This window comes from Bidens hawaiensis, unplaced genomic scaffold (genome assembly GCF_021521415.1).
Source record: "Bidens hawaiensis isolate Kalapana, Puna unplaced genomic scaffold, B.hawaiensis_p1.1 tig00004283_1, whole genome shotgun sequence".
NCBI lineage: Eukaryota > Viridiplantae > Streptophyta > Magnoliopsida > Asterales > Asteraceae > Bidens > Bidens hawaiensis.
This window is the reverse complement of record NW_027491258.1, coordinates 1,331,038-1,358,922: the sequence shown is the minus strand read 5'-3', so window position 1 is coordinate 1,358,922 and position 27,885 is coordinate 1,331,038. Positions and strand designations below refer to the sequence as shown.

Sequence of the window (27,885 nt, the reverse complement as noted above, 5' to 3'; positions counted from 1 at the left end):
ATTGTCGGGGACGGGCCAGTGTAAGTGTTGCCTTGATGGCGTTATTTTAAGGTAGATATAAATTGCATATTTTATTATATTGTACATTTATTGATTCATATTAAAATTTGCGTATGAGCATTTAGTTTATATTTAGAGACGTGAATAAATGGTAATTGACTTTTATACTCTTAACAGTGTTACTAAAGTATTCGTTTCTTAAACCTGAGAACTAATTTTCAGCATCGAAAGTACAAGGTTACATAACAAAACTATGGCCCGTCTACCTTAAAACAACCCCATCAAGACAACACATACACCGGGTCGTCCAATACAAAAAAAATAATAATAATAAAAAAATATATTAGGGTCAAGGACATAAAAAAACAAAACGACCTAAAATACAAACTCAAAAACTCTTAAAATGTAAATATTAAAAAAATGTTTATAAAATTGAACCATGAAATTAAAAATTGAAACATTAGTTCATTGAAATATTCACATATACAAGTGCAATAGTTCTTAAAAATAACAATCACAAGTTTGTCCAGTGACTTCAAGTTTGTCCCCTACCCTAGGCCACTGACTTCGTTGTTGCTACAGATCAGATGATAATCGATAACGGGTTGTTGGGTTCTTGGTTATGGATTCAGGCAAGAAGGCTAAAGGGAGCTAGGGAGGGAGGCTGATGGTTTGTTAACTTTTTTATGTTTGAAAAACCTTTGAACTACTATTTCTTTTTTTCCACCCACCAAGTTTAAAAACACAGTATTAGCTTTTCTAAAAAAACATTTTGAAAAGTCAGGATTTAAGTCTTTTAAAAAACTGGTTTTTAACTCTTTCTAAAAACTAAAATAAAATTTTTTTTTATGATTACCAAACATCATTTAACTTATTGACTTTTTAAAAAAACCAATAAACCAATAAGATGTTTTCAACTCAATCCCAAACATGCTCATAAACCACATAAGGTTGACTTTTTGTGTGTTGTTACTAATATTATTATTATTTTGTTAAATGTAAAAGTGGGCCTATTATACTAAAAGTACTAAATGGCCAACTTTTGTTAAATGAGTTTGAAAAAATCAAAAAAACCAAATAGGCTTGTTAATTAACTAAAAGTGGGTATAAGTTTTATGAAAATGAGCCTAAACTACATGGGTTTTAATTGGGTTTAACAGACATTTTTTTTATTTTTTTTTTAAAATAAATTCCACGCACACATACAAATTTTAAAAAACGTTGCTCTCGCTTGGAGCCTTGGATTGTCACACTCCCCGCCCTCTCCTCACCTCTAGGCTCTAGCCGGTTTTGCACACACATTGACTAAAGTGCTACACACAATAGTTGCAACACACCACTCTGGTTTATCCAGGCAGTAAGAGGCGTTGCCTTTTTTTTTTGAGGGGGGGAAGGAGGGAATGGATATTTAGGTTTGGATCTACCGAGGGTGTAGTTTAGATGTGTGGTAGACTAGAAGTAATGTAAGGTGATCCATTCATAAAAATGGAAAAAAAAATAGTTGCAACACTCCCAAAGTGTTACAGCATACAAGACTCAAATTAAACCTAAAATGCTTTTGGCAGTGACAGATCCATAATTATATTACAAGTGTGATTATGTTTGGATCTTTGAATGTCTTAGGAGTTTCTTTGGGCCGCGCTAGGAGTTAACTAACACTTAGAAAAGGTTATACTTTATGATCAAGAGATGCAAACAATGGTAATCACCGATTCAAGATATTTAAAAAGCTTACATCAACTTCACAATCCCTCAACTTCCCTTTCTTCTGGCCTTATCATTTCATCATACAAAATAAATTTACCCTTCTTGCTAAATTTACTTTTCTCTGTTCTCATTGTACATGAGTAACGATGCTAACCCCGTCCATGCCAACATAGTTTGATGTAAGTGCGTAGGTCTATATGATTAAAAGAAATCATAATGAGTACGTGAAGAGGTAGGTCCCAGCAGAGCCCAGTTAGACCCGCAAGACTCACCTCAAAGAGGGACGTCTGCGCAGTTGGACACGCAAGACTCACCTTAAAGAGGGACGTCTGCGCAAAGACCAACTGGATCTGCAGGACCCACCACGCTCAGAGAGATGACGTCCTTACGCGCAGTACGCAAACTGTTCCCGCAGGAAAAGCCTCCCAATGGTGACGTACTCCGCCTGTTTTCGCAGCTACGGATACTAGCCATCAGGGAAGGCTACCCGCACAGCAAGGCTATACGCACAAGGCACTAACTCTCAAATAATTCAGTAATGTCACCTGAAGAAGGAATGAGCAAGCCGGGAACACTCCCGCCCAAAGCCGGGAATACTCCCGCCAAATGAGCCAGTCCGTACGCTACTAGAGGATCTTTTGTACTATACCTGCCAAGGTATGGACAAAAGATCTGACCAAAGCTGCGACAGCTCACTGACAACAGTACGACGAGCAGCACGCTCTAGTACTTAATGTCACTATCAGCCGCTGCCTACTCACCAACCCTTGTCGTGGAACGTACATAGCCTGCAGTTGGTGGAAAAGGAATAGTACACAGCCGGCCATGTCACTATCAGCCGCTGCCTACCCACCAACCACCAGCACGGCACGTGCGTAGCCCACAGTTGGTAGAAAAGGAATATTATACAGCCGGCTGTATCTTCTTGGACACCTACCTTCGGCTATAAATACTCCAACACATTGGAACGGTATCTTATCTTATATCTTCATATATTATCTGATATCTGCTCTAGCTACTTCTCTTAATATACACTTATATTCAAGAGCAATCTAGTCTGATTCTCACGCCGGAGGGTGGTCACAAGGAGGTACCCCCCTTCTCAGTGACGAGCTCACGGTGTCTGTTTTGCAGGTCATCAGAAGAACAACCATCTTGCCGGACCTAACCCTCTTGGGAAACATCTCCCCAGATTATCCGTAATCTGCCTGGGGTCACTTAGTGTTTCTTCATTGGCGCCATCCGTGCATAAAAGCTAGAACTTATTCTTTTTCAGTTTTTTCAAAACTTCTGGAAAGATGGTTAACGTTACTCCGGTCCCAAGGCCAGCGAGTGACCAAGAAACCCCGATAATCACAACCCCAACTACTGGGAGGAACACCGGCGAGTACACAAATTTTACGAACACTACCCCGGTTACCCAAGCCGGGGCAAGTGCAGTAAATTTTACGAACACTACCCCGGTTACCCAAGCCGGGGCAAGTGCAGTAAACAATCATCCCCTGGGATTCATTGATACCCAGGATGAAAGACAACAGACGAGGCTCCCCCACCAAACACTTGATCAAGTTAAAGCGTAGGCGGAAGCACGTCAGAAGGAATTCCAAGCTGAGTTGGATGAACGCTTACGTTCACTCCAACAGGCTGACGAATTCGGAAGCACTCGACAACAGCTCAACATGAGTAATGAGTGCGAGTATGATAAAGATTGGGAAGAATCTGACAGTGACGCAAACCCGCGCCATAGGGCGACAGGGAAGCGTAAACAAACAGATTTCCGCAGAAGAAATTTTGGAGAAACCTTTAAACCAAAAAACGCGGGTGAAAACCCACGTGACTTCTCTAGAACCTTCAGACCAACTGTTGCAAATGCGGGAACGTCCAAATTTGCAAGGGACATTGCGGAAGCAATTGCCCCGAAAGATGGCTAAACCAACCATCACTGATCCTACGCGCAGGTATGCATTGCATCGCATCTGTCCCATCGCATCGCATCGCAACTGTTACAAATGCGGGAACGCATTCCCCAGGTATGCATCGCATCTGTCTCATCAAAACCCAAACCAAAGATGGCTAAACCGACCATCACCGAACCAGAAGAATGGGCCTTCAATGGCAAATACCCCGACCAGGCGGTTACCATTGGCCCAACAGTCACTGATCCTACGCGCACCTTACTCAAACGCTTACTACAGAAACGCTGACATCTTCGCGTGGACACCAGCTGACATGACTGGTGTACCTCGAAGTAAGGCAGAGCATAAACTCAAGTGTGACCCGGCTTTTACGCCAGTCATACAAAAGCGCAGAGTAATGGGGGCGGAACAGGCTAACACGTGTAGAACCCAAGTCAAGGAACTCCTTGACGCGGGCATCGTACGCATTAGCAGATATCAAACATGGGTTGCAAATCCCGTCATGGTACCGAAGTCTAACAAACAATGGCGCATGTGCATAGATTTCAAAGACTTAAACAAAGCATGCCCCAAATATTGTTCCCCGTTACCCGAAATTGATCTTAAGGTAGATTCGTTAACGCCGTTTCGCCTTAAATACTTCCTTGATGCGTATAAGGGGTACCATCAAGTCCACATGGCCGTTGACGACCAGGACAAAACCGCATTTCGGACGCCCGATGGCACATTTTGTTATCAAATGATGCCATTCGAACTTAAGAATACCGGGTCCACATACCAACGCCTGATGGACAGAATTCATGCCCAAATAAACATGAAGCTCAATCTGAGCAAGTGTTCCTTTTGGAGGGAAGAAGGGAAGTTCTTAGGAGTCATTGTTACTAAAGATGGCTTCAGAACGAACCCTGAAAAGGTCGAAGCCATTATCAAGATGGAATCACCTACTACCATCAAGCAAGTTCAGACACTGAATGGACGACTAGTCACACTTAACCGCTTCTTGGCAAACCATGCGGATAGGTCGTTCCCATTCGTGTCAACATTGAGAAACTGTTTAAAGAAAACGCACTTCCGCTGGACACCAGAAGCGGAAGCAGCTTTTCAGAAAATTCGGTCACGCTTGATCGAACTCCCAACGCTCGACACCAGAAATGAGAAACTCACTCACCTCGTGGCGTAATGGACGCTAAGCAGGCTAATGCGTGTAGAACCCCAGTTGGGGAAAACACGGATAAAACTGCAGCTTCAATGTTGGAGACTACATACTGCGTAAACAACGAGATTCCGAACCAGGTACATATCGGCTCGAAAGGCTCGATGACACTCCCATCCCAAGAACATGGAAGGGAGCTCAATTACACAGGCTGCATGTAGATCAATTCCAAACTTGTAAAGAAAAGACCTAGAGCCACTTCTAATGGAAATGATTCTCCAAATCACATTGGCGCTGATGGTCTTACATTTATACTTATGAACTTTCCAGACTGATGCCGGTATTCACCGCATAAATATGGAAAGAAGTCGTTGCGTGTGGAAAGCGGCAAAACCCGCATAAACACAAAAAACGGCAAAATTTCTAAGGAAAAGATAAGGAAAACCTTCACGCAGGTCAGTTATAGGTGAAGTTTGGTCATCCCACTAAATGAAAGTGACGGTCCTACCCGCACAAATCATGATAGAGGAAACTGAACTAACCTATTAATAACCACGCGTCGAAAGGTTAACTTATTCATAACACTTAGAAAATTTCTAAAAAGATGAGGAAAACCTTCACGCAGGTCAGTTATAGGTGAAGTTTGGTCATCCCACTAAATGAAAGTGCCGGTCCTACCCGCACAAATCATGATAGAGGAAACTGAACTAACCTATTGACAACCACGAGTCGAAAGGTCAACTTATTCAAAACACTTGGAAAATTGCTAAGTTAAACTAAAGTATGCATGCGCGAATCATATATTGTTTATGAGGCAAAACAAGTGCCAATTTAAACTATAATATGCATGAGCAAGTCATACAACGTTTAAAACGCAAGTCAAAAAGATTCAAAAAGATTCAAAAGTAAGAGGGACTACACCCCCTTACCTTGGCAACCAAGTAACTATAAGACAGGTGCGGGTACAGTGTCAAGGCAAAACCCTTCACATACTTAACACCTGCAGGGAATTGAAGCCAAGAATACCTCGGCAACCAAGTAACTATAAGACGGGTGCGGGTACAGTGTCAAGGCAAAACCCTTCACATACTTAGCACCCGCAGGGAATTGAAGCCAGGAATACCTTGGAAGTAAAGTAACTATAAGACGAGTGCGGGTACAGTGTCAAGGCGAAACCCTTCACATACTTAGCACTCCGCAGGGAATTGAAACCAAGAAGGATCTTCTGGGCCATGCTTGTGGAAAGGGATATAACATCCCCGCATAGCGGGAATGTTGAGAACTAGATTGTTGGAAGCTCCAAGATGGAATTGGTTGTTTAACATAATTGATCACTATGTTTAAAACTACCAAAACCCCGTGGAGAATCTACACAAGTGAAACTCAACGCTCCCGACTTGCGAGGAGGTTACACACCTACCCGCATCATACCCAAAGATCAAGCAGAACAGTGGGAAATTCTGCATGTGACATTAGGAAACCCGCGGGAAGAATCCCCGCGGAGAACCTTAAAACTAAACCCTTTTCAAAACCCCTTTGCTTAAGTCCAAAAGTTCACCTCACTTATTAATAATTCATGAGAAGAACATTGGACTGGGGGGACTTGAAGAGGTAGGTCCCAGCAGAGCCCAGTTGGACCCGCAAGACTCACCTCAAAGAGGGACGTCTGCGCAGTTGGACCCGCAAGACTCACCTCAAAGAGGGACGTCTGCGCAGTTGGACACGCAAGACTCACCTTAAAGAGGGACGTCTGCGCAAAGACCAACTGGATCTGCAGGACCCACCACGCTCAGAGAGATGACGTCCTTACGCGCAGTACGCAAGCTGTTCCCGCAGGAAAAGCCTCCCAATGGTGACGTACTCCGCCTGTTCCCGCAGCTACGGATACTAGCCATCAGGGAAGGCTACCCGCACAGCAAGGCTACACGCACAAGGCACTAACTCTCAAATAATTCAGTAATGTCACCTGAAGAAGGAATGAGCAAGCCGGGAACACTCCCGCCCAAAGCCGGGAATACTCCCGCCCAAATGAGCCAGTCCGTACGCTACTGGAGGATCTTTTGTACTATACCTGCCAAGGTATGGACAAAAGATCTGACCAAAGCTGCGACAGCTCACTGACAACAGTACGACGAGCAGCACGCTCTAGTACTTAATGTCACTATCAGCCGCTGCCTACTCACCAACCCTTGTCGTGGCACGTACATAGCCTGCAGTTTGTGGAAAAGGAATAGTACACAGCCGGCCATGTCACTATCAGCCGCTGCCTACCCACCAACCACCAGCACGGCACGTGCGTAGCCCACAGTTGGTAGAAAAGGAATATTATACAGCCGGCTGTACCTTCTTGGACACCTACCTTCGGCTATAAATACTCCAACACCTTGGAACGGTATCTTATCTTATATCTTCATATATTATCTGATATCTGCTCTAGCTACTTCTCTTAATATACACTTATATTCAAGAGCAATCTAGTCTGATTCTCACGCCGGAGGGTGGTCACAAGGAGGTACCCCCCCTTCTCAGTGACGAGCTCACGGTGTCTGTTTTGCAGGTCATCAGAAGAATAACTATCTTGCCGGACCTAACCCTCTTGGGAAACATCTATTTAACCCCCAGATTATCCGTAATCTGCCTGGGGTCACTTAGTGTTTTTTCAGTACGTGTGTTAGTAGATATAAAACAGGATTAGTCGTTAAAGGCTTTCATTGTGTACATGTGGATTGACTTATATGAGAATTAAAAGAAAGAAAAAGAAAAAAGAGGTGTATATTAATGAGATAGAGAAAGAGAGAGAGAGAAAGAGTTAAAAATGGTACTTTAAAATTAATAAAATGAATATGGAGACTTCACATATATTTATTTTATTACGTATTCAATTAGATTTGAGGCCGAAGACTAAAAAGCATATTAAATCGCCTAGTCGATCGTACATAGACATGTACAAAACGGGTATATCCAAAAGTGATTCCGGTTAAACACTAATCCGAGCTAGCCAAGGCATGGTCAAAACTGGTTTAGAGGCTAGAACTTTCAGTCTTACCTAACCTGGATTCGATTTCTTCCAAACCGGTTTTGTCCATGCCTTCACAAACCCGGATCAGTTTTTAACCCGAACAACTTTGAGATATAGCCCGTTTTATAGATGTCTATGTATGATTGACTCGACAATTTATATATGTTTTTTATTACCCGGCCTTAAATCTAATCGAATACATAATAAACAAAAGATACGTGACGTCTCCACATTCATTATCATCATTGTCTCTCTCTCTCTCTTCTTTTTTCTTTTTTTTTTTGGTAATAATGATAACCCATTTTGTATTTTTGTAGTGCAACCGCATTTCCTTTGTGGTCATTTTGATCATGATGCCCTTGAACGTATTCACATTGGTTAATTTGTAGCATATGTCAATGCGACCTTAAGTTGTCACTTTAATCAACCTAATCATTTAATAAATAGTCACTGTTATACTTGGATCATATGCATACTCTAACCAGTGATGGATCATGCATAAACTTTATTGGTCATAAAATTCAGATTCAACTTGGTACAAAGCAAAAACATGAACTCACAGAAGTTCAATAGGAGAAAATGAAATAACATCAAACCGTTACATAGATTATTATCTTCACTTATCGACCATATTACGTACGGACTCACAATTTTTTAGAAAATATGTAAAAAGAGCGCCAGACAAGTAGTAGAAGCGCAACGATGGATATGATTGCCATAATGGTAGTGGCCGCTAAGTGATGACAAAAGGAACCATACGCATTGCAGATCTCCTTCCAGAATGAATAATGATTCCCTTTGAGGCCAATCCATGCTACCCCTAATTCTGCTCCTAATGCTGAAGATAAAATTGCCAGCAACAGCTGCATACACAAGGCAAGTTAATTGTTAGTTCATGCATTACTTTTAAGTTTGTTTATTACTCGTTATTATGTCTCTAGTTTTAATATATATTAAGATGTACTTATTGATGTTTTATAATTATTGTTAGTTGGCTAGCTTTATTAAGAGCTGGTAAACTCTTATGTATTGTCATTTTTAATTGTAGTTTCCTTGTATAAATATAACTGCATAAATAGATATGATTTTCAGATGGGGTCAGCTAAACTCACATGATACATCGTCCGACATCTAATCTCATATCGTTGTGGATGACCGCCCTAAAAGAGTTTGGACGGCCGTATTGTCCAATACTTTTATGAAGTTTGACTGTATATGGCCAGAACTTGATAGAGGTCGGATGGTCGTTTTGACAAAAAAGTTTTAAAAGTTTGATAATTTATTATCAGAACGGTCGTCTGGATATTGGTTGTACAACTGTCTAACCAATAATATTCAAAGTTTGACGTTTTTGGTCAAAATGTCCATCTAACTGTTTTGTGGACGGCTGTTTGATGGTGTAAAACCAAACGGGGGTTGTGTAGCTATAGCATGACTGTTTTCAGTTATGTAAACACAAAAGAATATTTACCAATATCCTTTTTGTTCTTCGTTCAATTCTATTATTATGTGAAGGAGGTTTTTAATAAACTAGTAGGATGCAAGCAAGCAGCACTTACAGAATCTAGTATTGCGAAATGAAACTTCAGCTTCGTCGAGCTTCCTCCCGTCTTCTTCAGAGTTAAAACTGATGAAATACCAGTAATGATACTATACAAGCAAGCTACCGAGAAGGCTGCTACATAGAATCTGCATCATAAGCAAAAACAGTTCATAACTCACATTAATGGACGCCATTTCGGGTCGAGTTATAGTTACCTTTTAAAACTAGTGTTACTTACATATAAGCTGGTGACTGATTCCAATTTGCATCCAAGGGTATTGTCATGGTTGGCGAAATTGGTATCATCTTGCTCTGCTTAGAAGTAACCATAACAATGATAGCAGCCAAGCCAGCTGCAAACACTACCGCCCTCAACGCTGCATCAACCGCTACATGGTTCTTGACACCATCTGCACCGTTACTAGCCTTGTACTCTGGTGGTTGGGCTGACCACTTCACTGGTATCTCCATGTCAACCGCGGTGTCAATGGGAGCCATTGTCACTAGATGGTTGATATCAGCACTGAGAAGCTTGTGCTTATGGTTAGAATGTATGCTACATTGTTATATTTATAGAAGAATAAATTGGGCTCATATTTGATTGAATATTTAATGCATGTGGATAATTAAAGGATATAATTTGCAATTTCAGGTTACTCATATATTTTTATTAAATTAAGGAAACTCTTAACTACCAAGGATTTAACTTTTTTGCCAGATACTAAGTGTTTTATACATGAATGCCATTAGTCAAGCTTAAAGAAATAAAATTATTACTGCAGGAAGTCACCAATTTATCTTTGGACATTACAAGCATATATAATAATTCAATGTCATTACAAGCATGCCGCCAGCATTAAACCTACGTGGCCGCCTATGTGGCATCACTTTTGCAAGGATGGCGGCGTTTTCTGCGTTAAACACCGCGCTGGAATGACGTTATCATCGATTATCATTTATTTTGTTTGTTTTTCTTGGTATCGTTATTGTGTTGAATTTTTACTAACTTATTTTTTGTGTTTAGTCCCGGTATTGTATGCTTTTTTAAATATGCTAATTTTAATTCATATTTTTTGTTACAGTATATTGCATTTGTTTTTGTTTTTTTAAATGTTTTCGTCGTATATGAGTGCAGATACTATTTTGAGTGGTTACTAATTTATTTTTGTATGTTTCATACTAGTATCATATATTTTCATAAATACTTTAATTTAAAAAAAAAACTTTCCGGTACCTCATTTTCTTTGTAGTTTGTTAATTTTGTTATTATAAGCCATACAAGTGTCACCTTGAATTTTGCGTTGACAAATTAATTATTTTATTTTAGTATCGGTATCGTAACAAACTTAACATATACCAACCGAATTCATCTCCACAACGTGACATATGCAAAACTTGTTATCTTTACATTACACGCCTACTCATAACAACTTTTACTAACATAAAATTTATTACTCAACACATAAAAAAGAAAAAAAATATCTTGATAACAAATACATTTATTTGTGATAATAACACACGATTCCAACATAAAACTTCAAACAAATTTGAAAGTAAAATATAATCAAGAATAATATAATATTACTTTTGACCGCCAAATCTAAAAAAATATATTGTAAGAATAGCATAAAAAAGATATGAAACCTATACATCGCGGCCCTATAATATGAAGTAACATGAACGACACAACTCATTCATATGATAACTATATTCGAATAATACAACTCTTGTTAAGGAGTTTATACTGAAACAAAGAGGGATAATAGTAAAACAAATAGGGAGATAATACATTTTTAAATGGTGTTTGGAAAACCTCTTACCCGGGTGAGTATTCTAAGGCTGGATGACAACCGTTCATATATTGTGACGCTCCAGGCCCGACTTATAACATTATTAGAAAACCAATTATTATGTGTACCCCTCAAGCCAGGTTTTAAATTTGAGACTATAAGATATCAAACCTTAACCAGCACTCCTATGTCATCATATTAGAAGGCCAAAGGCAAGGAGACAGTACAGGGGAGGCTCAGAGGGTGTGCGAGCTGCACCATCGACCGAGGGACATAAGTTTCGGGGGCACAAACTCTTTTTACATGTTACATATATATGTTTTTTGTTGTTAAAAATAAGGTTATTTGCAATGGTTTATGAGATAATTACATGTTCAGAATGGTTTCTACTTATAATAAAGCGGTCGATGAAAGTTTTATCCATGTAGATTAGCGAATAAAAAATTTTCGTTAAAGCCTACGGGCCTTTTTATTTTGGCTCGGCCGAGGTATTTAAATTCTCGAAGACGGCCTTGAGACAGTACATAAACTACGTTATTAAAATAATGAAAAAACTGTTACGTTGTACTTATATGCACGCCCACTTTATGGGATTACATTTTACAGTTCAATTTTTCTTCGGGTGTCAAAATTTACTTTAACCTGTTAATTATATATTTAAAATCCTTTGAATATTTTATGAAAATACAGTTGACCATTTATATATGTGACATTAGTACTAGTATTGATGTGAGATTCAAACTTGGCTACTCGCTTTGGTCTTCAAACGTGGGCGAAGCAGAAACAAAAATAGGTTAGACTGTCTAATAACATATAATCTAATAACATATATGTATATATTAACAGCCAAGTTGATATTTTTCTTTAATAACGTTTGAAATTACTCCAAATATCCGACTAAACATTTCTAAGACGTGATGTCAACCGTTCATATTAATTTTGATGTTTCAGGCTCTTCTGATCACCCAATTAGAAACACTATCAAGGAGGTCCCCTACCAGTATGAGAAAACTCACCTGAGTCAGATACTGAACCTAAAATCTTAAGGATATATCAAGCCTTATCCAATTTCATGCAATCCAAAAGTTAAATGTCATTTGGTCAGCCAAGTTGATTACTGATTAGTGTTTTTTAGCATCCTATATGCGAACCAAATAAATGAATATCAAAGTGTGCGCTCTAGATGTACATATATCAAAACGTTGGCACGGAAATATTGACGTTTTTTTATTGAATGCTAAGTAAAAGTATAAATTTGAGTTTTGCCTTAAAAATATTTATAAATATATAAATCTAATCTAATCTAACTATACTATTAAAACCATATTATTTTTCCGCATGACATTATTTTATGGCCTCCACATAGGATGTCACGTAGATGTCATGTGAGCAGATTGCTATTTAATCAAGTCAATCAATTACGTTATATTGGAAACCCCAATAAATATATATATGCAAATTCGTTATCCTATTAGTATGTTATAAGTTAACCTTTGAATAAGTTTAAATATAATGATCTTAACATTTCTCTGAATCACACGGGTTACTATTCAATATTGTATTTAAAAATGTTTTTAGAAATTTATGAAATGTAAAATTTTCTTTATCATTATTTATATCTTATTAATTCACAAGGTATATTATTATTTATATTATTAGATTTATTTTTGTTGTTGTATTTTTTTTAACACTATATCATAGTAAAACATATATACCAAAATGAAAATATATAGTTAATTTGAAATTAATATATATGAGAAAAGTGTAAGTTGAAACTAATTGTATATGATAGAGTATGAAGTGTAAATTACGTGTGACAATAATCTGGTGGTGGTGATCGATGTCGAAAGGTCAATCAAAAATATTTATAAAATACCTTTACTAGCAAGGGCAAGTAAGGTGTCGAATCCACAGGGAATTAGTGGAAAGTGCTAATCATTAAACTAAGTGGACAGACGATGTCAAACGGTTTGAAAGATTTGTTAAGCAAAAATAATGTTACTTTGATTTGTAAACAGTTACGAGGAAATAACCAATCTCCAGGTTTCAGGTTGTGAAGCAAGTTGGACAAATAATTAAACCTATTTGGAAATCTTTTTGTTTGAATTAATAAGCAAAAGACTAAATATTTGGCTCTGCTTATTATCAAAATTTAATCCGAACAATTGGCACAGCTGAATAATAATCTAATTGATTACTAGTTTTAGGTATTGATGAATGAAATCAATGTTATGGTTAATGATAAACGGGTCAATGACGATAAGAACTCAATCCTAAATGTTGATGACCTCAAACCAATTAACTGATACAATCTTAAGCACTCAATTACGAAAAATTGTTTAAGCAAACAAACAAACGTAAAGATTCAACTAACCGAATGATTAAACAAATCCAAATCCAATATCAAGGTTCAAAATACCAAAAAGTTTAACCACAAACACAACCCTGCACTCGGAGATGGTCAAAGAAGCTTTATCCTAGCATAAGCATCTTGGAAATCTTGATTCTTGGCTGAGATGATGATAACATGGATGATTATGTTAATTAGAAGGTGTTATGATGGTGAAGAATGGCCCCAAAATCGCCCAAGGATGTCAGGGTATGAAGCATAATCGATTTAGGGTTTAATTGGGCTTAAACATGGAAGAAAAACAAGAAAAAATTAATGATTTTCCATCGGACCCGGCCGTAGCTTACGGCCTGACCACCGTAGCTAATGCCTGGGCGTAAGCTACGGCCACTGGTCACGGCCTTACGGCTGCAACAACACCAAAACACCGTTTTCTTCATTAAATCTTCATTTCAACTCCGTTTTCCTCCCCGTTTGCGGCCACGTCTTCGTATTTCAATTCTCTATCATATCATATATCATTACTTTCATTTCCACTCCATAATGAATGCTCCAAATTCGCTCCTTTAAGCTTTTCTAAGCTTCGATCACCTGTAAACATAAAACCATTCAAAGTACTTGTGTTCGATACATATAAACAAGTAAAACGCACAATATAAAACACGTAAAGCACGTTATTTCATCCTAACATCACATCCCGACACTTACCATTTGCTTTCCCTCAAGAAAACTATGATGAAACACATATACCTCGATCGATGGTTTATCAATTATTAGTATTAATACTAGTGAGGTATAAGGTCATACCCAATTTCCAAGAACTGACACTATCAAGGTTGATAACCCATCAAACAATTTAATGATACGATTTTTAAAACTATGAAGCCGCCCAAACGAGTGTACTTTGTTTCCGGTTAAGGCACACATGTTCATACCCCTCATAATATAACCTCTCCTCTCGGTTTAATATCTGGACCAGCAAAGATGTGCTACTATCTCTCTGCCCTCAATACCAAGTATGAACGCAATGTAATTAGCTTGGAAGCAAATCATATCTCCACCCATTACCCACCGGTTGCATAGAGAATAAAACTAAGGGTTTTGTTGTGGCTTAGGTTAGGGTGTGGAAACGGATTTATTTAGTGACTTATGGTGGATGAAACCCAATTTATTCAATAAACAAATAACTCACTATTATTTACAAACGATACTAACTCAGACATTGATTATCCAACTTTTTTTTTCTTTCTTTTTTTTTCTCTTTCAATTTTTTTCTTTTTTCACAAATACTAACATCAATATATACAAACAACTGACTCGAGACATATGTACATTGTGTACTATGCTTGACAAACAACTTATATACAACTCTAACATACCAGGATTTCATCCACAGGGTTAAAACAAAAGGCCAAGGCTAACACAGCTTGTAATGTAGGTTTAAACAAACGAAAGGGAAAAGGCACAAACTTGGATCCTAGGAGATAATGTAGGGTATGGAGTATTATTTTATTTTATTTATGTAAAGGCCATTATAATGTGGGGTTTCTACAGTCTTATTTCTCTATACAGGTGGTGGTATTAAGATTTCGAAATGCATGAGACAACCAAGTTCTAGATATTATGGATATACTGGTGACTCTCTATAATGGCACTCATATGACATGTGTATATACTATATATTATGTGTGTATTATATATAAGGCAAATCTCACACACATACCGGAGGAATTAGGCTGCCGATATGAAACATGTATACCTGTCCCCATGACTCGTTATCCCCATCTAAATGGTCCATTTTAATTTTCCTTATCGAAAAACATTTGAATGGGAAGACTTTCGAGAAGCTTAAAAACTGACCATGACCAAAGACCTCTACTTGACAATAATATTAACAATTAACAAGTTACAATTCCGGCTTTTGTGCACAATCAAGCTCCTCTAAGGCCAAAAATTTCAATCTTTTCCATTTTTTCATCCCCACACTTGAGGTTAACATTGCCCTCAATGTAACCTATATTTTCAAAAATAGATGTCAAACATGGGATGTTCATACCAATCACAATCAATTAAACGTTTTTCACTTTCTCAAAAACTCTTTACCTAATTGTTAGGGCATGGAAATTTGACACTGTGGATACGTTATCCTGACATATGTTCTTGGATCAGTTATCCTTCGACAGATCCTGTCAGGATCAGTGGTCCTCAGTACTTGGTATTATTAACAATTGTTTCTTGTGTGTAGGTTGTTATTTAATAAGTATAACGGCTCCACCGGATATATCTCTATTGGACTTGTCAAATACGTGGTCAAAGTCGTGGATGAAGATAGTGGGAAGGTGGCGGATTTATAGGACTTCTTGTTGTGTCACAAATAACTGAGTACTGAGGATATGTTATTCTTGAAGACGTGTCTGGATCAATTATCCTTCTGAAGAGTTCCAGAGCTATGTCAGGATCATGGATCCTCGGTATTTGGTGCTGTTAACGATTGTTTCTTATATGAATGTTGATATTTATCAATATTAATGGTTCCTAGACTTGGTCCTCCACTTAATTCGCTACTGGATGGTTATAGGCACGTGGTCAAAGTCATGGAGTGGTTAGTGGAAGACTTTCGGATTTTTAGGAAAGGTTGTTATTTGTATTTTCTTATATAATCGAGTTATGATCGAGTAGGAACACACATGTACTTACACACACTAGAGCAGAACTAAACACTCTCTCTACACACTAGCTTTCCTTGTAATCTCGATCGTATACTCCACAAACACTTGTAATCACTCTTTGTTAATCAATAAACTCGACGGTGATAGTTTTCACCGTCCGAGGGTTTTTTGTGCCGGAGACCAAGATAACCATATACTCATCGACCAAAGGTTACCTTGTTGATCATTGACTAAAGTACTTCGACCAAAGATTATCCTATTAATCATTGACCGGAGCTATTTTACCAACGATTACCTCGATAAGTTTTGACCGGAGTAAGACTATTTTGGTTAAGGGCTTTTTCCCTCGTAATCATATCACAGTGTTTATCTCTATTTCGTTCATATAATCGCTAAATTCATCAAGATTTCATATATACATTCGTTGTTATCATTTTAGCACTAAACCTCACATAACAGATTTGGATACATTATCCTTAGCAGATTTTTGTCCAAAACAATTTGGCGCCCACCGTGGGGCAATTGGTGCTATAATCCAGATTATTCCTATCATTTTCAACCTTTTCATACCCATATCACTATCAATGGCCTCTCAATCAACCTCTGCTTCATCAACCATGCCATCTTCGGTTCCTCTCTCATCAAGGACTTTGCCACCGATGCCTCCGCCAATCACAGGAGCTCCAAAGACCACCACGGCTGGAAACAAGACACAAATTCCAGTCCTCCAGAGCTCAAAAACCACTGCTGCCACTTCGGTGGTCAAATCTAACAATGAGGTTTCTGCTATGTTTTCACAAGTTAAGGCATACATGGAGCAGCAGAACAAAACCAACTAGAGGATCCTACGTGAAATTGAAGATCTCAAGAAAAGAAAGAGGCCAGCGGAGGATCAGACTCCTTTGATGCATAGGGTGCTGGAATTCTCTACTCCAGGATCCGTGGTTCAACATACTCAAGGATCCTCGCTCTTCCAGCAAGGATCATCCATCCTTCAACCAGGGTCTGTGGGTCAGCATACTCAAGGATCCTCGATCTTCCAGCCAGGATCATCTATCCTCCAACAAGAGTCCATGGTTCAACCAGCTCAAGGATCCTCAAGCTTTCAGCAAGGACCATCGATCCTTCAACCAGGATCCTCCGGATTGTATCTTCAAGGATCCTTCAACTCCCAACCACTAGGATCCTTCATCCACAATCAAGGATCCTTCTTCAAGGGTCAAGGATTCTCAGGGGTTCAACATCAAAGGTCTTCGGAGGTCCATGAAGGTGACATTATCCCCATGCAGACCATAGCTTCTGGAGGACCAACTCCTATCGCAGATTCTTCTTATCCCAACTACACTTCTGGGATGCCAACGTTCAACCAACCAAGAGGTAACACATATAATCACATATCCTCAGACACCAACCTTGTCTCTATGCAGGATACAGGTATCAATCAGGCTATGGCTAGGGAACTTCAGAAGCTTAAGGATATGATATCCAGCGTGCCAGGAGTGGTCCGTCCAATTCCTGATATACCAGAAGGGAGCCACAAGCTATCCAGATTTGCTACACCTATATGCGATGCGGAGATCCCGAAACGCTTTCAAACCCCCAACATGAAGGTATATGATGGAACCACTGATCCGGAAGAACACGTGGCTCAGTATAGGGAAAGGATGGAGATCAACCCAATTCCTGAAAGACTCAAGGAAGCTTGTCTATGCAAGGGTTTCGGATCCACACTAACAGGATCTGCACTTAAATGGCTGCTAAGTCTTCCTCCTTATTCTGTTACATCTTTTTCACATTTAGTTAACTTGTTCAACAGCCAGTTTTCTTGTAGTAGGAAATTTAAGAAGTTAACTAGTGATTTATATAGAGTTGTCCAACCTTATGATGAATCCTAAAGGGATTTTGTTACAAGGTTTGGCAGGGAAGCTCTATAAATCCCTAATCTTGACATGGCTACCGCTGTTGAAGCATTCAAGATGGGACTTCAGAAGGGCTCCCCCTTTTATAATGATCTTGTGATGACTCCGTGCAGGAACCTAGATGAAGTAAGAAACATGGCACTCAGATTCATACGATTGGAAGACGACATGAGGATCCAGGATCGTCTGGGGGCTCCCCTGACAAGAATAAAGGATCCTCATACAGGAACAACAACTCAAAGCCGTACACCAAGTTCAACAATCAAAACGTACGAGATGGTGATGAAGACTATCCCTGCATCTCCTAGTATTGTTTCTCCGTAGATACCCATGGCTTAATTTGTGCCATGAAGGATCTAGGGGAAAAAGCAAGGTGGCCCCGAAAGAACGAGAAGACTACCACCTTCAAAGACAAGTCTAAGTGGTGTGCTTTCCACGAAGATTTTGGTCACATGACAGACGAGTGCATTGGCTTAAGGAGGGAAATTGGATACCTCCTGAGTAAGGGTCACTTTAAAGAACTCTTGGGAAGGAAGAAATCCAAGATCCAGAATCCTGAAGATCTTCCACAAAAAGCAACACCACCACCACCAGACGCTCACGTGATCAACTTCGTCTCCAGAGAATACGGCATGATTCAAACGTCTTGTCCCACAAAAGAATTCGAGTTGGATGATGAAAGAAGACCGCTCATCCCCACTACTCGAATAACTGATGAAAGGATATTCTTTGATTCGAGAATCCATGATCCTCACCAGGATGAACTGGATGTACGAATGGTCAATTTCATCTCTGGAGGATCCGACATATGTGGAACTTTCTTCTCAGCAGCAAAAAGGCTCGCCAAAGAGATCAAGTTGGACAACGGAGACCGACCAATGGTATCCACCACTTTAACGACAGACAAAAGGATCTTCTTCGATGAGGAAGACAAACTAAACATCCAGGATTCTCACCATGATGGTTTAATTATTACTTTATTTATTGCTAACCACTATGTACGCAAGATCTTAGTGGACGGTGGAAGCTCGGTCAACATCATCCAGCATGATGTCCTTAAGAAGATGAACATTCCAGATTCCAAGATCGTCCCTAGAACATCAGTGCTAGTCGGTTTCAGCGGAGAAACCAAGAAGACATTAGGGGACATCAACCTTCCAATTTATATTAAAGGGTTAAATTCATATAAAAAATTCTGTGTAATTGATAACCTTTCTTGTTGCAATGTTATTTTAGGTAGGCCCTGGATCCATGGGATGAAGGCGGTGGCCTCAACCTACCACCAATGCATCAAAATACCAACCCCTTGGGGAGTAGTAAGGATAGATGGTGACCAAGTGGAGGCCAAGAATTATTACTCTTCATCCATGAAGCCGACAACTAAACAAACGATAGCATAGCAATTACAACAAAATCCTAGGAATGTACTGGAAGCTCGAGAGCAGGACCTAAAAGAAGTATCTTTAGATCCTGAAGATCCAGACATGAAGGTGTTCCTAGGATCCTGTATCCCTGACGAGATCGAGGAGGATATAATATCCTTCCTAAAGCGACGAAAATCCACGTTTGCCTTCAGACATTCAGACATGACAGGTATTTCTAAGGAGGTAATTACTCATAAATTGGGCCTTGATCATTCTAGTAAACCCGTCCATCAGAAGCGAAGGAAATTCGTTCCTGAGAGGAACGCGATCATACAAGAAGAAGTTGAAAAACTTCTTAAGGCCGGTATGATCAGAGAGGTTAAGTATCCTCGATGGTTAGCTAATGTGGTTGTAGTTTCAAAAAATAATGGAAAGTGGAGGGTATGCGTTGATTTTACAGATTTAAACAAGGCATGTCCCAAGGATCCTTTCCCGTTACCACATATAGACTCCATGGTGGATGCAACGACATGACATGAAATGCTTACCTTTATGGATGCTTCCTCTGGATTTCAACAAATTCGGATGGAACCATCTGATCAAGAGGATACCGCATTCATGACTCCTACCGGCATATATTGTTATATTGCTATGCCATTTGGACTAAGAAATGCAGGGGCAACATACCAAAGATTAGTCAACATGATGTTCAAGGATCAGTTGGGTAAGACTATGGAAGTCTACATAGATGACATGGTAGTGAATTCAAAGAAAGCTGAGGATCACCTTAGAGACCTCGAGGAAGCATTCAATATCCTTGACCACTATAACATGAAACTAAATCCATCCAAATGCCACTTCGGTGTTAAGGCTGGAAATTTTCTGGGATATATTGTCACAAAGAGAGGAATTGAAGCAAGTCTGGAGCAAATCGAAGCCATTGTCAATCTCAAATCTCCTGCAAATGCCAAAGACGTCCAGAGACTCACCGGAAGAATAGCGGCCTTGAATAGATTCATCTCAAGATCTTCTGAGAAGTGCAAAGACTTATATGATATTCTTAGAAAGAACAAGAAATTCGAGTGGAGTGCAAAGCATGAAGCTGCACTTACAGCACTGAAGGATTACTTATCCTCAGCTCCAGCCCCAATGAAACCTGTGTATGGAGAATCCTTGTATTTATATCTTGCAGTCTCAGGAAATGCAGTGAGTGCAGTCTTGGTAAAGGATCATGAAGGTGAACAACATCCTGTATACTATGTTAGTAAAAGTCTTCTAGATGCGGAGTCCAGGTATTCTCATTTAGAAAAACTAATTCTTGCACTTATTATGGCTTCCACTAAACTGAGACATTATTTCGAAACTCACCCTATTATTTTGAGAACTAACTATCCTGTAAAGAATGTTCTTAGAAAACCAGAGTTGTCATGTAGAATGGCTAAGTGGGCTGTAAAATGAGTGCATATGATATCCAATATGAGCCAAGAACAACAATCAAGTCTCAAGCACTAGCGGACTTTGTGGCTGATTTCACCAGTGATCTACAAAAAGAGGCTGACTTGGAAGTCCAACAACTAGAAAAGACCAAGGATCCTTGGATACTATTCACAGATGGAGAACCTAACGTAAGGGGAACATGATTAGGGATCCTACTGAAATCGCCACAGGTGGACATATTACCCCAATCCATAGCTTGTGAGTTCTAGGCAACAAACAATGAAGCAGAATACGAGGCTTTAATCGCAGGTTTGCAATTAGCCAAAAGCATGAGGATCAGGTATATTCAAGTTTATGTAGATTCTTTATTGATAACTAACCACTTTAACGGTTCGTATGCTGTTAAAGGTGAAAAACTAATGAAATATTTTGATATTGTGAAGGAATTATCAAAATCCTTCGAAATATTTAGTATAACACAGGTACCAAGGGAAGAAAACGCTGGGGTAGATGCCTTAGAAAACTTAGCCTCATCTATGAAGATTCCTGAAGATTTGAAAATCCCAATAATCCACATTCTCTTGACAGCAATAGAAGAACATGGAGTGGGAGAGATAACAAATGATAAAGAAGTCGTACTCTGGGATCCTTTATCCTCAAACAATAAAGGATCATGGATCCATCCAATCAAGAACTGCATTCAGACTGGAGAAATTCCAGCCACAGAGAATCCCAAGTCCTTCAAACTCAAGGTATCTCAATATATTTATTAGATGATATGCTCTACAGAAAATCTATTGCAGGTCCATACTTGAGGTGCATCGAGGATCCTGAAATCCAAGAAGTACTTAAAGACTTTCACGAACGAGATTGCGGCAACCACACAGGAGGAAGGGCATTATTCTCCAGGATACTTAGAACTGGGTACTTCTGGCCGACAATGAAGAAGGATGTAGTAGAGTATTCGAAGAAGTGTGATGCCTGCCAAAGGCATGCAAATATCCTTCATCAACCAGCAGAACCAATGTATCCTATATCCTCTTCATGGCCTTTCATGAAATGGGAAATGGACATTGTTGGGAAGCTACCAAAGGCTCCAGGTGGAAAGGTCTTTATGCTTGCCATGACAGACTACTTCTCCAAATGGATTGAAGCAGAAGCATTCGTGCAAGTCCGATAAAGGGAAGTTATATCCTTTATTAAACGAAATATTATAACTAGATTTGGTATTCCTTTTGAAATTGTTTGTGACAATGGTTCCCAGTTTATCGGGAAAAGAACCACTAACTTTTGTGACAGTTGGGGCATCAGGATGATTACCTCTACTCCAGTGCATCCTCAAGCTAATAGCCAAGCAGAGTCTAGCAGCAAGATCATCATCAACAATCTAAAGAAGAAACTAGGATCCAAAAAGGGAAAATGGGTTGAAGAACTTCCTTATGTTCTTTGGGCCGACAGGACTACGCCCAAAAATGCAACAGGCCAAACACCCTTCTCTTTAGTGTTTGGATCAGAAACAGTGATTCCCACAGAAATGGTGGTCCCTACTACAAGAACCAGCATCCGTGATCCTGAAGCCAACGAAGGAATCCTTCTTGAAGACTTAGATAATATAGAAGAACTCAGAGACCTAGCAAAGATTAGAATGACAGCTTATCAACAAAGGCTAGCTGGGGCATACAACAAAAATATCAGAGTCAGAAGATTTCAAGAAGGAGATCTAGTATTGAGGAAAGCCTTCCAAAACACAACAAATCCGGCTGATGGGAAGTTAGCACCCAAATGGGAAGGTACTTATCTGATCTAGTCGGAGGCAGGAAAGGGGGCATATCATTTGCTCACTATGGAAGGCAACAGGTTACCAAGAGCATGGAATGCTATCCACCTCAAGAAATACTTTTTCTGATCAGGATCAAGTATCCTTAAAGGGTCAAGGATCCCAAAATTGGTAATATCTATCTGATTACCTATTCTTTTCAAATTCTTATTATTTTAAGGATAATGTATTCTTAACGATTTTTCTCTTCCAAGTTTTAAGTAACAATACAGGTTTCAATAAGAGGTTCAATGTCTAAGAGGTTGGCCACTCTCCCTCACGCTTAAGGTACATCTGTAGGTTCCCAGCCGGATCTACACGAGATATCGCGTTCTACGTAGGTGCGGAATCCCTACGTAAGACGTTACGAGTATAGAAAACGATACGATAATCAAACACACGTTGTATTCCAACCGTAAACACGTGATAACAAGATCACTAATACAGACTCTCTCTCTCGAATACACGAATGAACTGGAATAACTTGATTAATGAATAAGCCGTAAAACAAAACAGCTTATATAGACACGACAACTTCGCCTGGCATGTTCAGGCGAAGTTGTCCCTAACTTCGCTTGTCTAACAAGTTCGCCCATATCAGCGAACTTGTTAGCAACTTCGCTTACATACAAACACAAATCTAACTAACACGATTACAGACACTCGACACTGAACTACTGACATCATGCACCAACAGACTCCCCCTTGGCAGTAGCTTCATCTCTTTAGCTTCAAACACGTGTCTAGTAATCTTCAATCTTGTATCTTCAAGCATGCACTCCTTCTCGAACACAAACCGAGACAACTCTTTGATATTTCCTCGCTTCGTCTTTCCAAGCAGGAATATAAAATATCTTCTTATCGTTCAACACCTGCAAATCAGCTTGCGATAAGTTTACCAAGTGCATCGGATCATAAACTCTTAGCACCTCTTGTTCATCCTCGTCTTCCATCACTGCCTCAGCTGTCTCACAATCTACATACCACCACTTTAGGTCTTTAAGCACGTCCTTGGGCATTAATTTCATCGGTACTTCTTTCAAACACCGGATCGGTTTATACTTCATAATCATCCAAGGTTTTCCATCAGCTCTTAACCCTCTATCCTTGTCTTCAACAAGTTTTCCCTTTTGTGGTTTCAACAGCTCAAATTTCTTCTCTTTTATACTCTCTTTCCACACAATCTTCCCAATGACTCTAGCCATATTATCGTCACTTCTGTTTATCAATCCCAATCTGGCTAAGTCTTTCACTTCACATTCTGGCAGTGTATTCAACGATCTCAACATCCTTTTAAAGTACTGAACGCCGTCATACCTTTTAATCACGAAGAGCCTCAACTGCTCATCATATATCCAGCAAATAATCCCTTTCTTCGCTTCAGCATAGCCTTTAATGTTGTAACTCTTCTTAAACATTGTAGGGACCGCCGGTTTCTTCGTTTTGACGAACCACTGAGCATAGCCTTCTTTCCATCTAGGCTGCTCTTCCCATTCAGTCTCATCACTTCCAATCTGTTGACTCATATCTATCTTCTCAACATCTGGTATCTCATGCTCCACATTCTCTTCTACTATCTCTCCCTCTTCAATCTCATTATCAATCACAATCTCTTCTCCAATATTCTCTATCACATCACTCGGTAGTACATCATCATCACCAACCAATTCATCATCCATCTCCTCTACGTCCACTATCACCACATCATCACCACCAGCTGCAGTTGTCGACTCCCCCTGAGTTGTGGAAGTTCCAAGAGCTTGATCAGTTCTTGGCAACTCACCACCTGCATCTTTCGACGCATTGGGATTATCGTCTCTATCATTTCGTCTCTTTCTCCTCAACTCATCGCCTTTACAGCTCGTCTCCCCCTGAGATGCCAAGAACTCCTTCAGAGCATCTAAGATTTTTCCATGTTCTACCAGCAGGGACGACTGCATCTGATTCTCTGCAACTAGGCGTTGAATAGCCTGGGTCTGGATAAGATTCACCCTTGATTGTTCTGCCACGACCCGTTCAAGTGCTGCTATTCGCTCTAAGTTTGATAAGGTTGCATCGAAATCGAACCTCATATGTGATATATCGTGAGTGTACTGAGGAGGAATTTCCGATGTCACCGGGACCTCAGAAGTAGAAATAGACGTAACCGCAGGTGGTATCGTCATTGATAACCCTGCAGTGGCCACAACAGTCGACTCGATAAATTGTGCCACGACCTCCGATGGAGTAACAGTCGGAGGCGGCAACGAAATGATTTCCGGAGCCGAAAGTTGGAAAGTAGTGGGTGGGAGGCCAAATGTAGATGAGGTAGCCACCACGGGAACATCCGTAGCGCTTGGCCTTGTAACCTGTAGTGATGAGGGAACCATTGTCATACCGGATAGTGCTGGTGGAGTGAAACGTACCACCCTAGAGCTCTCACCGGCTCCAGATCCTGCACCTATCCGTTCCCTTCTTGACCTCCGGATCAACTGTTGTACCTCTTCTTCATAATCTGACTCGTTATCATCATCTGTTCTCTTTCTTTTCCCATGTAGTCTTTCTCGAGTCACCATAATCCTTCTCGCCTCTGCCACTTCATCATCAGAATCAGAACCAGCCACCGTAGCAGCTGTCCTAGTAACATTCACAGTCGACACTTGGGCTACCGAGACCTGTACGTTTTCCTCTGGATCCACCCGATCCATATCAAAGAAGCCTTGACCACCAAATTCTGCATCAAGGTCCACGTTCTCCTCCGGTGACACAACAGGTGCAGCAGGTATAACTTGAGGTGCTCATGCCTGTTGTGGTGCCGGGTCCCTAAACTCATCCCCACGAGCAGGCACATACCCCAGGTTGATCAAGTACCCAAAAAGTGGAGTATGGCGAGGACGGAGCTCAGGTTTGCTCCTCGCACTGGAGGATCTGCATTGGGCGAAGATCCGTTTATTCACACTTTCAACGTATCGGATCGGACGGCGCTGAGGAAGCGTTGGAGCAACATGATTCAAGATCATTTGAAGAAATCTTGGATACATGATAAATCGCTCACGCGCCATCGCTCTTCTTTGACGATCAATCTCATAAAAGACCATCTGACTAAAGCTGTATCGCTTGTTGTAAGTCAGAGCAGTCATCGCCGACTGCATGGTCGCGCCCATGCCATCAGTGCCCGCCTTTCTCCCTGACATGCATACTATCATAACATTCATGAGAAAGCGCCACTGGTCAAGCAAGAATCCTTTCATTCTCTGCGAATCCCCCAAGGGACCAGAGTATCCCATCCTCAAAAACGCTCCATCACGGAAATGAGCTACAAACTCTGTCGGGTCATCCCTCGTCTCATTTCCAAACCGTAAAGCTACCCGGATTTGTTCAGAAGAGAACTGAACAATCTGATTGTTGACTGTTGCGCGCATCACCGGGGGCTCGACTCTACAGTCATATTCCACTGTCTGCCAAAAATCCTCAATGTTGGGCAAGGATATCGGCAGAGTTGTTGTAATCGCGTGGAATATACGCGAGCGTAAAAGGAATGTGATGATTTCGCGGAAATCATCAACTCCGCTCGCCTCCGGGTCTAATGTTATATACATGTTGTGACCCGGGAAGAACTGTCTTTGGTTATCACCTCCGTCATCACCGCCTGCACCACCTGCTCCAGCAACAGCAGCCATATCTGCAACAAACAGGTTAAGTTAGATAAACGTCAAAGCAAATCACAAGTTCACCTGTTACCATGAGCGAAGTTGTGATCTATTCTGTACAGGCGAAGTTAAAGGTGGGGCCAAGTTGGGAAATAACTTCGCTTCAACTTGAACTTCGTCTGTTAACTGTTAAGTATAAAGGTCCAGGCGAAGTTAATGAGAACTTCGCCAAACCACAACATCGCCTCCTAAACTGTTTCAAAAACTATTATCAGGCGAAGTTAAACCTCAGGCGAAGTTATGGATAACTTCGCCTAAACTGTAACTTCGCCGAATTCGAATCGGCAACAGTTAGGTTTATCAAACGACGTGTAGATGATGAAATTGGAGATCGAGGACTCCGAAACACATGATTTTATGAAGTTTTAGACGTTCAAGTTAATTACTATCACGTAATTACAAGTTTGAAATCAGGTGTTTAAGGTTCGAAAGAACGAGGTCATGAATCGAGTCGAAACGACCGATGATTAACCTCAATAGACAATGATAATATGATAATCGAACCCTACACACCTTGAATTTGATTAGAATCGAAGTAAGAAAAACACAGATGATCGATAAGTTCGCCTAGGTTGACAGGTTGTAAGTTCGCTGGTTTTGAAATAATGAACATGTCTGACCTTAAAACTTCTTTATATAGGGCCACAGATGTACCGGCGAAGTTGTGGATAACTTCGCCTATCAGGCGAAGTTATGCAGAACTTCGCTGATATTAAAATTTTTCAAAACAAACCCCATAATTTGAACAAGTTGCAATTAAGTCTTAAAACATCCTTTAAAGCGTTAAATGATACGATCAAGACCAAGTAACCACGTATAAAATCATACAACTACATAAGTAACGAAAATTTGAAAAATTAAAGTACACGGGATCAAATTTCAGTCTCGACAGGGACTACCATGTTTTAGAAAAGATCCGAACAGGAATCATACTAATTACGTGACTGTCACACAAATCCGTGTTCAGCTGTATTATGACATAAAGAAACAGGTTGTAAGCAGGTAATATACTTAAAATGGTTTTCATCGTTTCTGTGATACGAGTTAGGTTCAATTAAGCTCAAAACTTAAGTGGGCAACAACTCAGAGATTATGATGCCTCCTATCTATTCTCAAAGCGTATTTGGCTTTACCCAAGTCACCCCGAATTGACCTCGACCCGTAGTGTCTGATTAAGTAACAATTACTCTTCGATCTTAGACTCTGTTTCCCGTTCACCTTCTTGCGTCTTGATTGAGAATCATTAACCTTATAAACTCTAAATTTTTTTTTTTTTTTAATATGTATATACACAACTTCAAGTAGAAAACAACTGCAAGTCCCGAATCTGGATCACTGCAGTGTCTTGACACGCTATCTTCACGGGAATCAGAACACTCACGGGCTCGTGTATGACTGGGTAATCGCTGTAAGTCCCCCTGGGGCGTCGCCGATCGATACGAGATCCGCACGAGGTCTAGGAGTGCGGAATCCTCCTAGACTCGTTTATTGGTGTAAAGATGAAGAACACAAA

The 27,885-nt window shown here is 40.1% G+C and overlaps 1 protein-coding gene across 3 annotated transcripts in view; it reads right to left on the bottom strand.

The window, feature by feature from the left end:
* Window positions 1–8,300: 8,300 nt before the first annotated feature.
* Window positions 8,301–27,885, bottom strand: part of LOC143626149 (CASP-like protein 1) — a 148,517-nt gene continuing 128,932 nt past the window's right edge. Inside the window, exons 1-3 of one of the 3 annotated variants that reach the window (XM_077096313.1) lie at window positions 9,577–9,898; window positions 9,355–9,484; window positions 8,311–8,658 (exon numbers count right to left, since the gene is read on the bottom strand). In XM_077096313.1, coding sequence (XP_076952428.1) covers window positions 8,440–8,658; window positions 9,355–9,484; window positions 9,577–9,836 — 609 coding nt within the window. In that variant the 5' untranslated portion in view covers window positions 9,837–9,898 and the 3' untranslated portion in view covers window positions 8,311–8,439. Of the gene's footprint in view, window positions 8,659–9,354; window positions 9,485–9,576; window positions 9,899–27,885 lie in introns of those variants that run through there. The other 2 variants (XM_077096312.1, XM_077096311.1) reach the window with 2 other exon arrangements.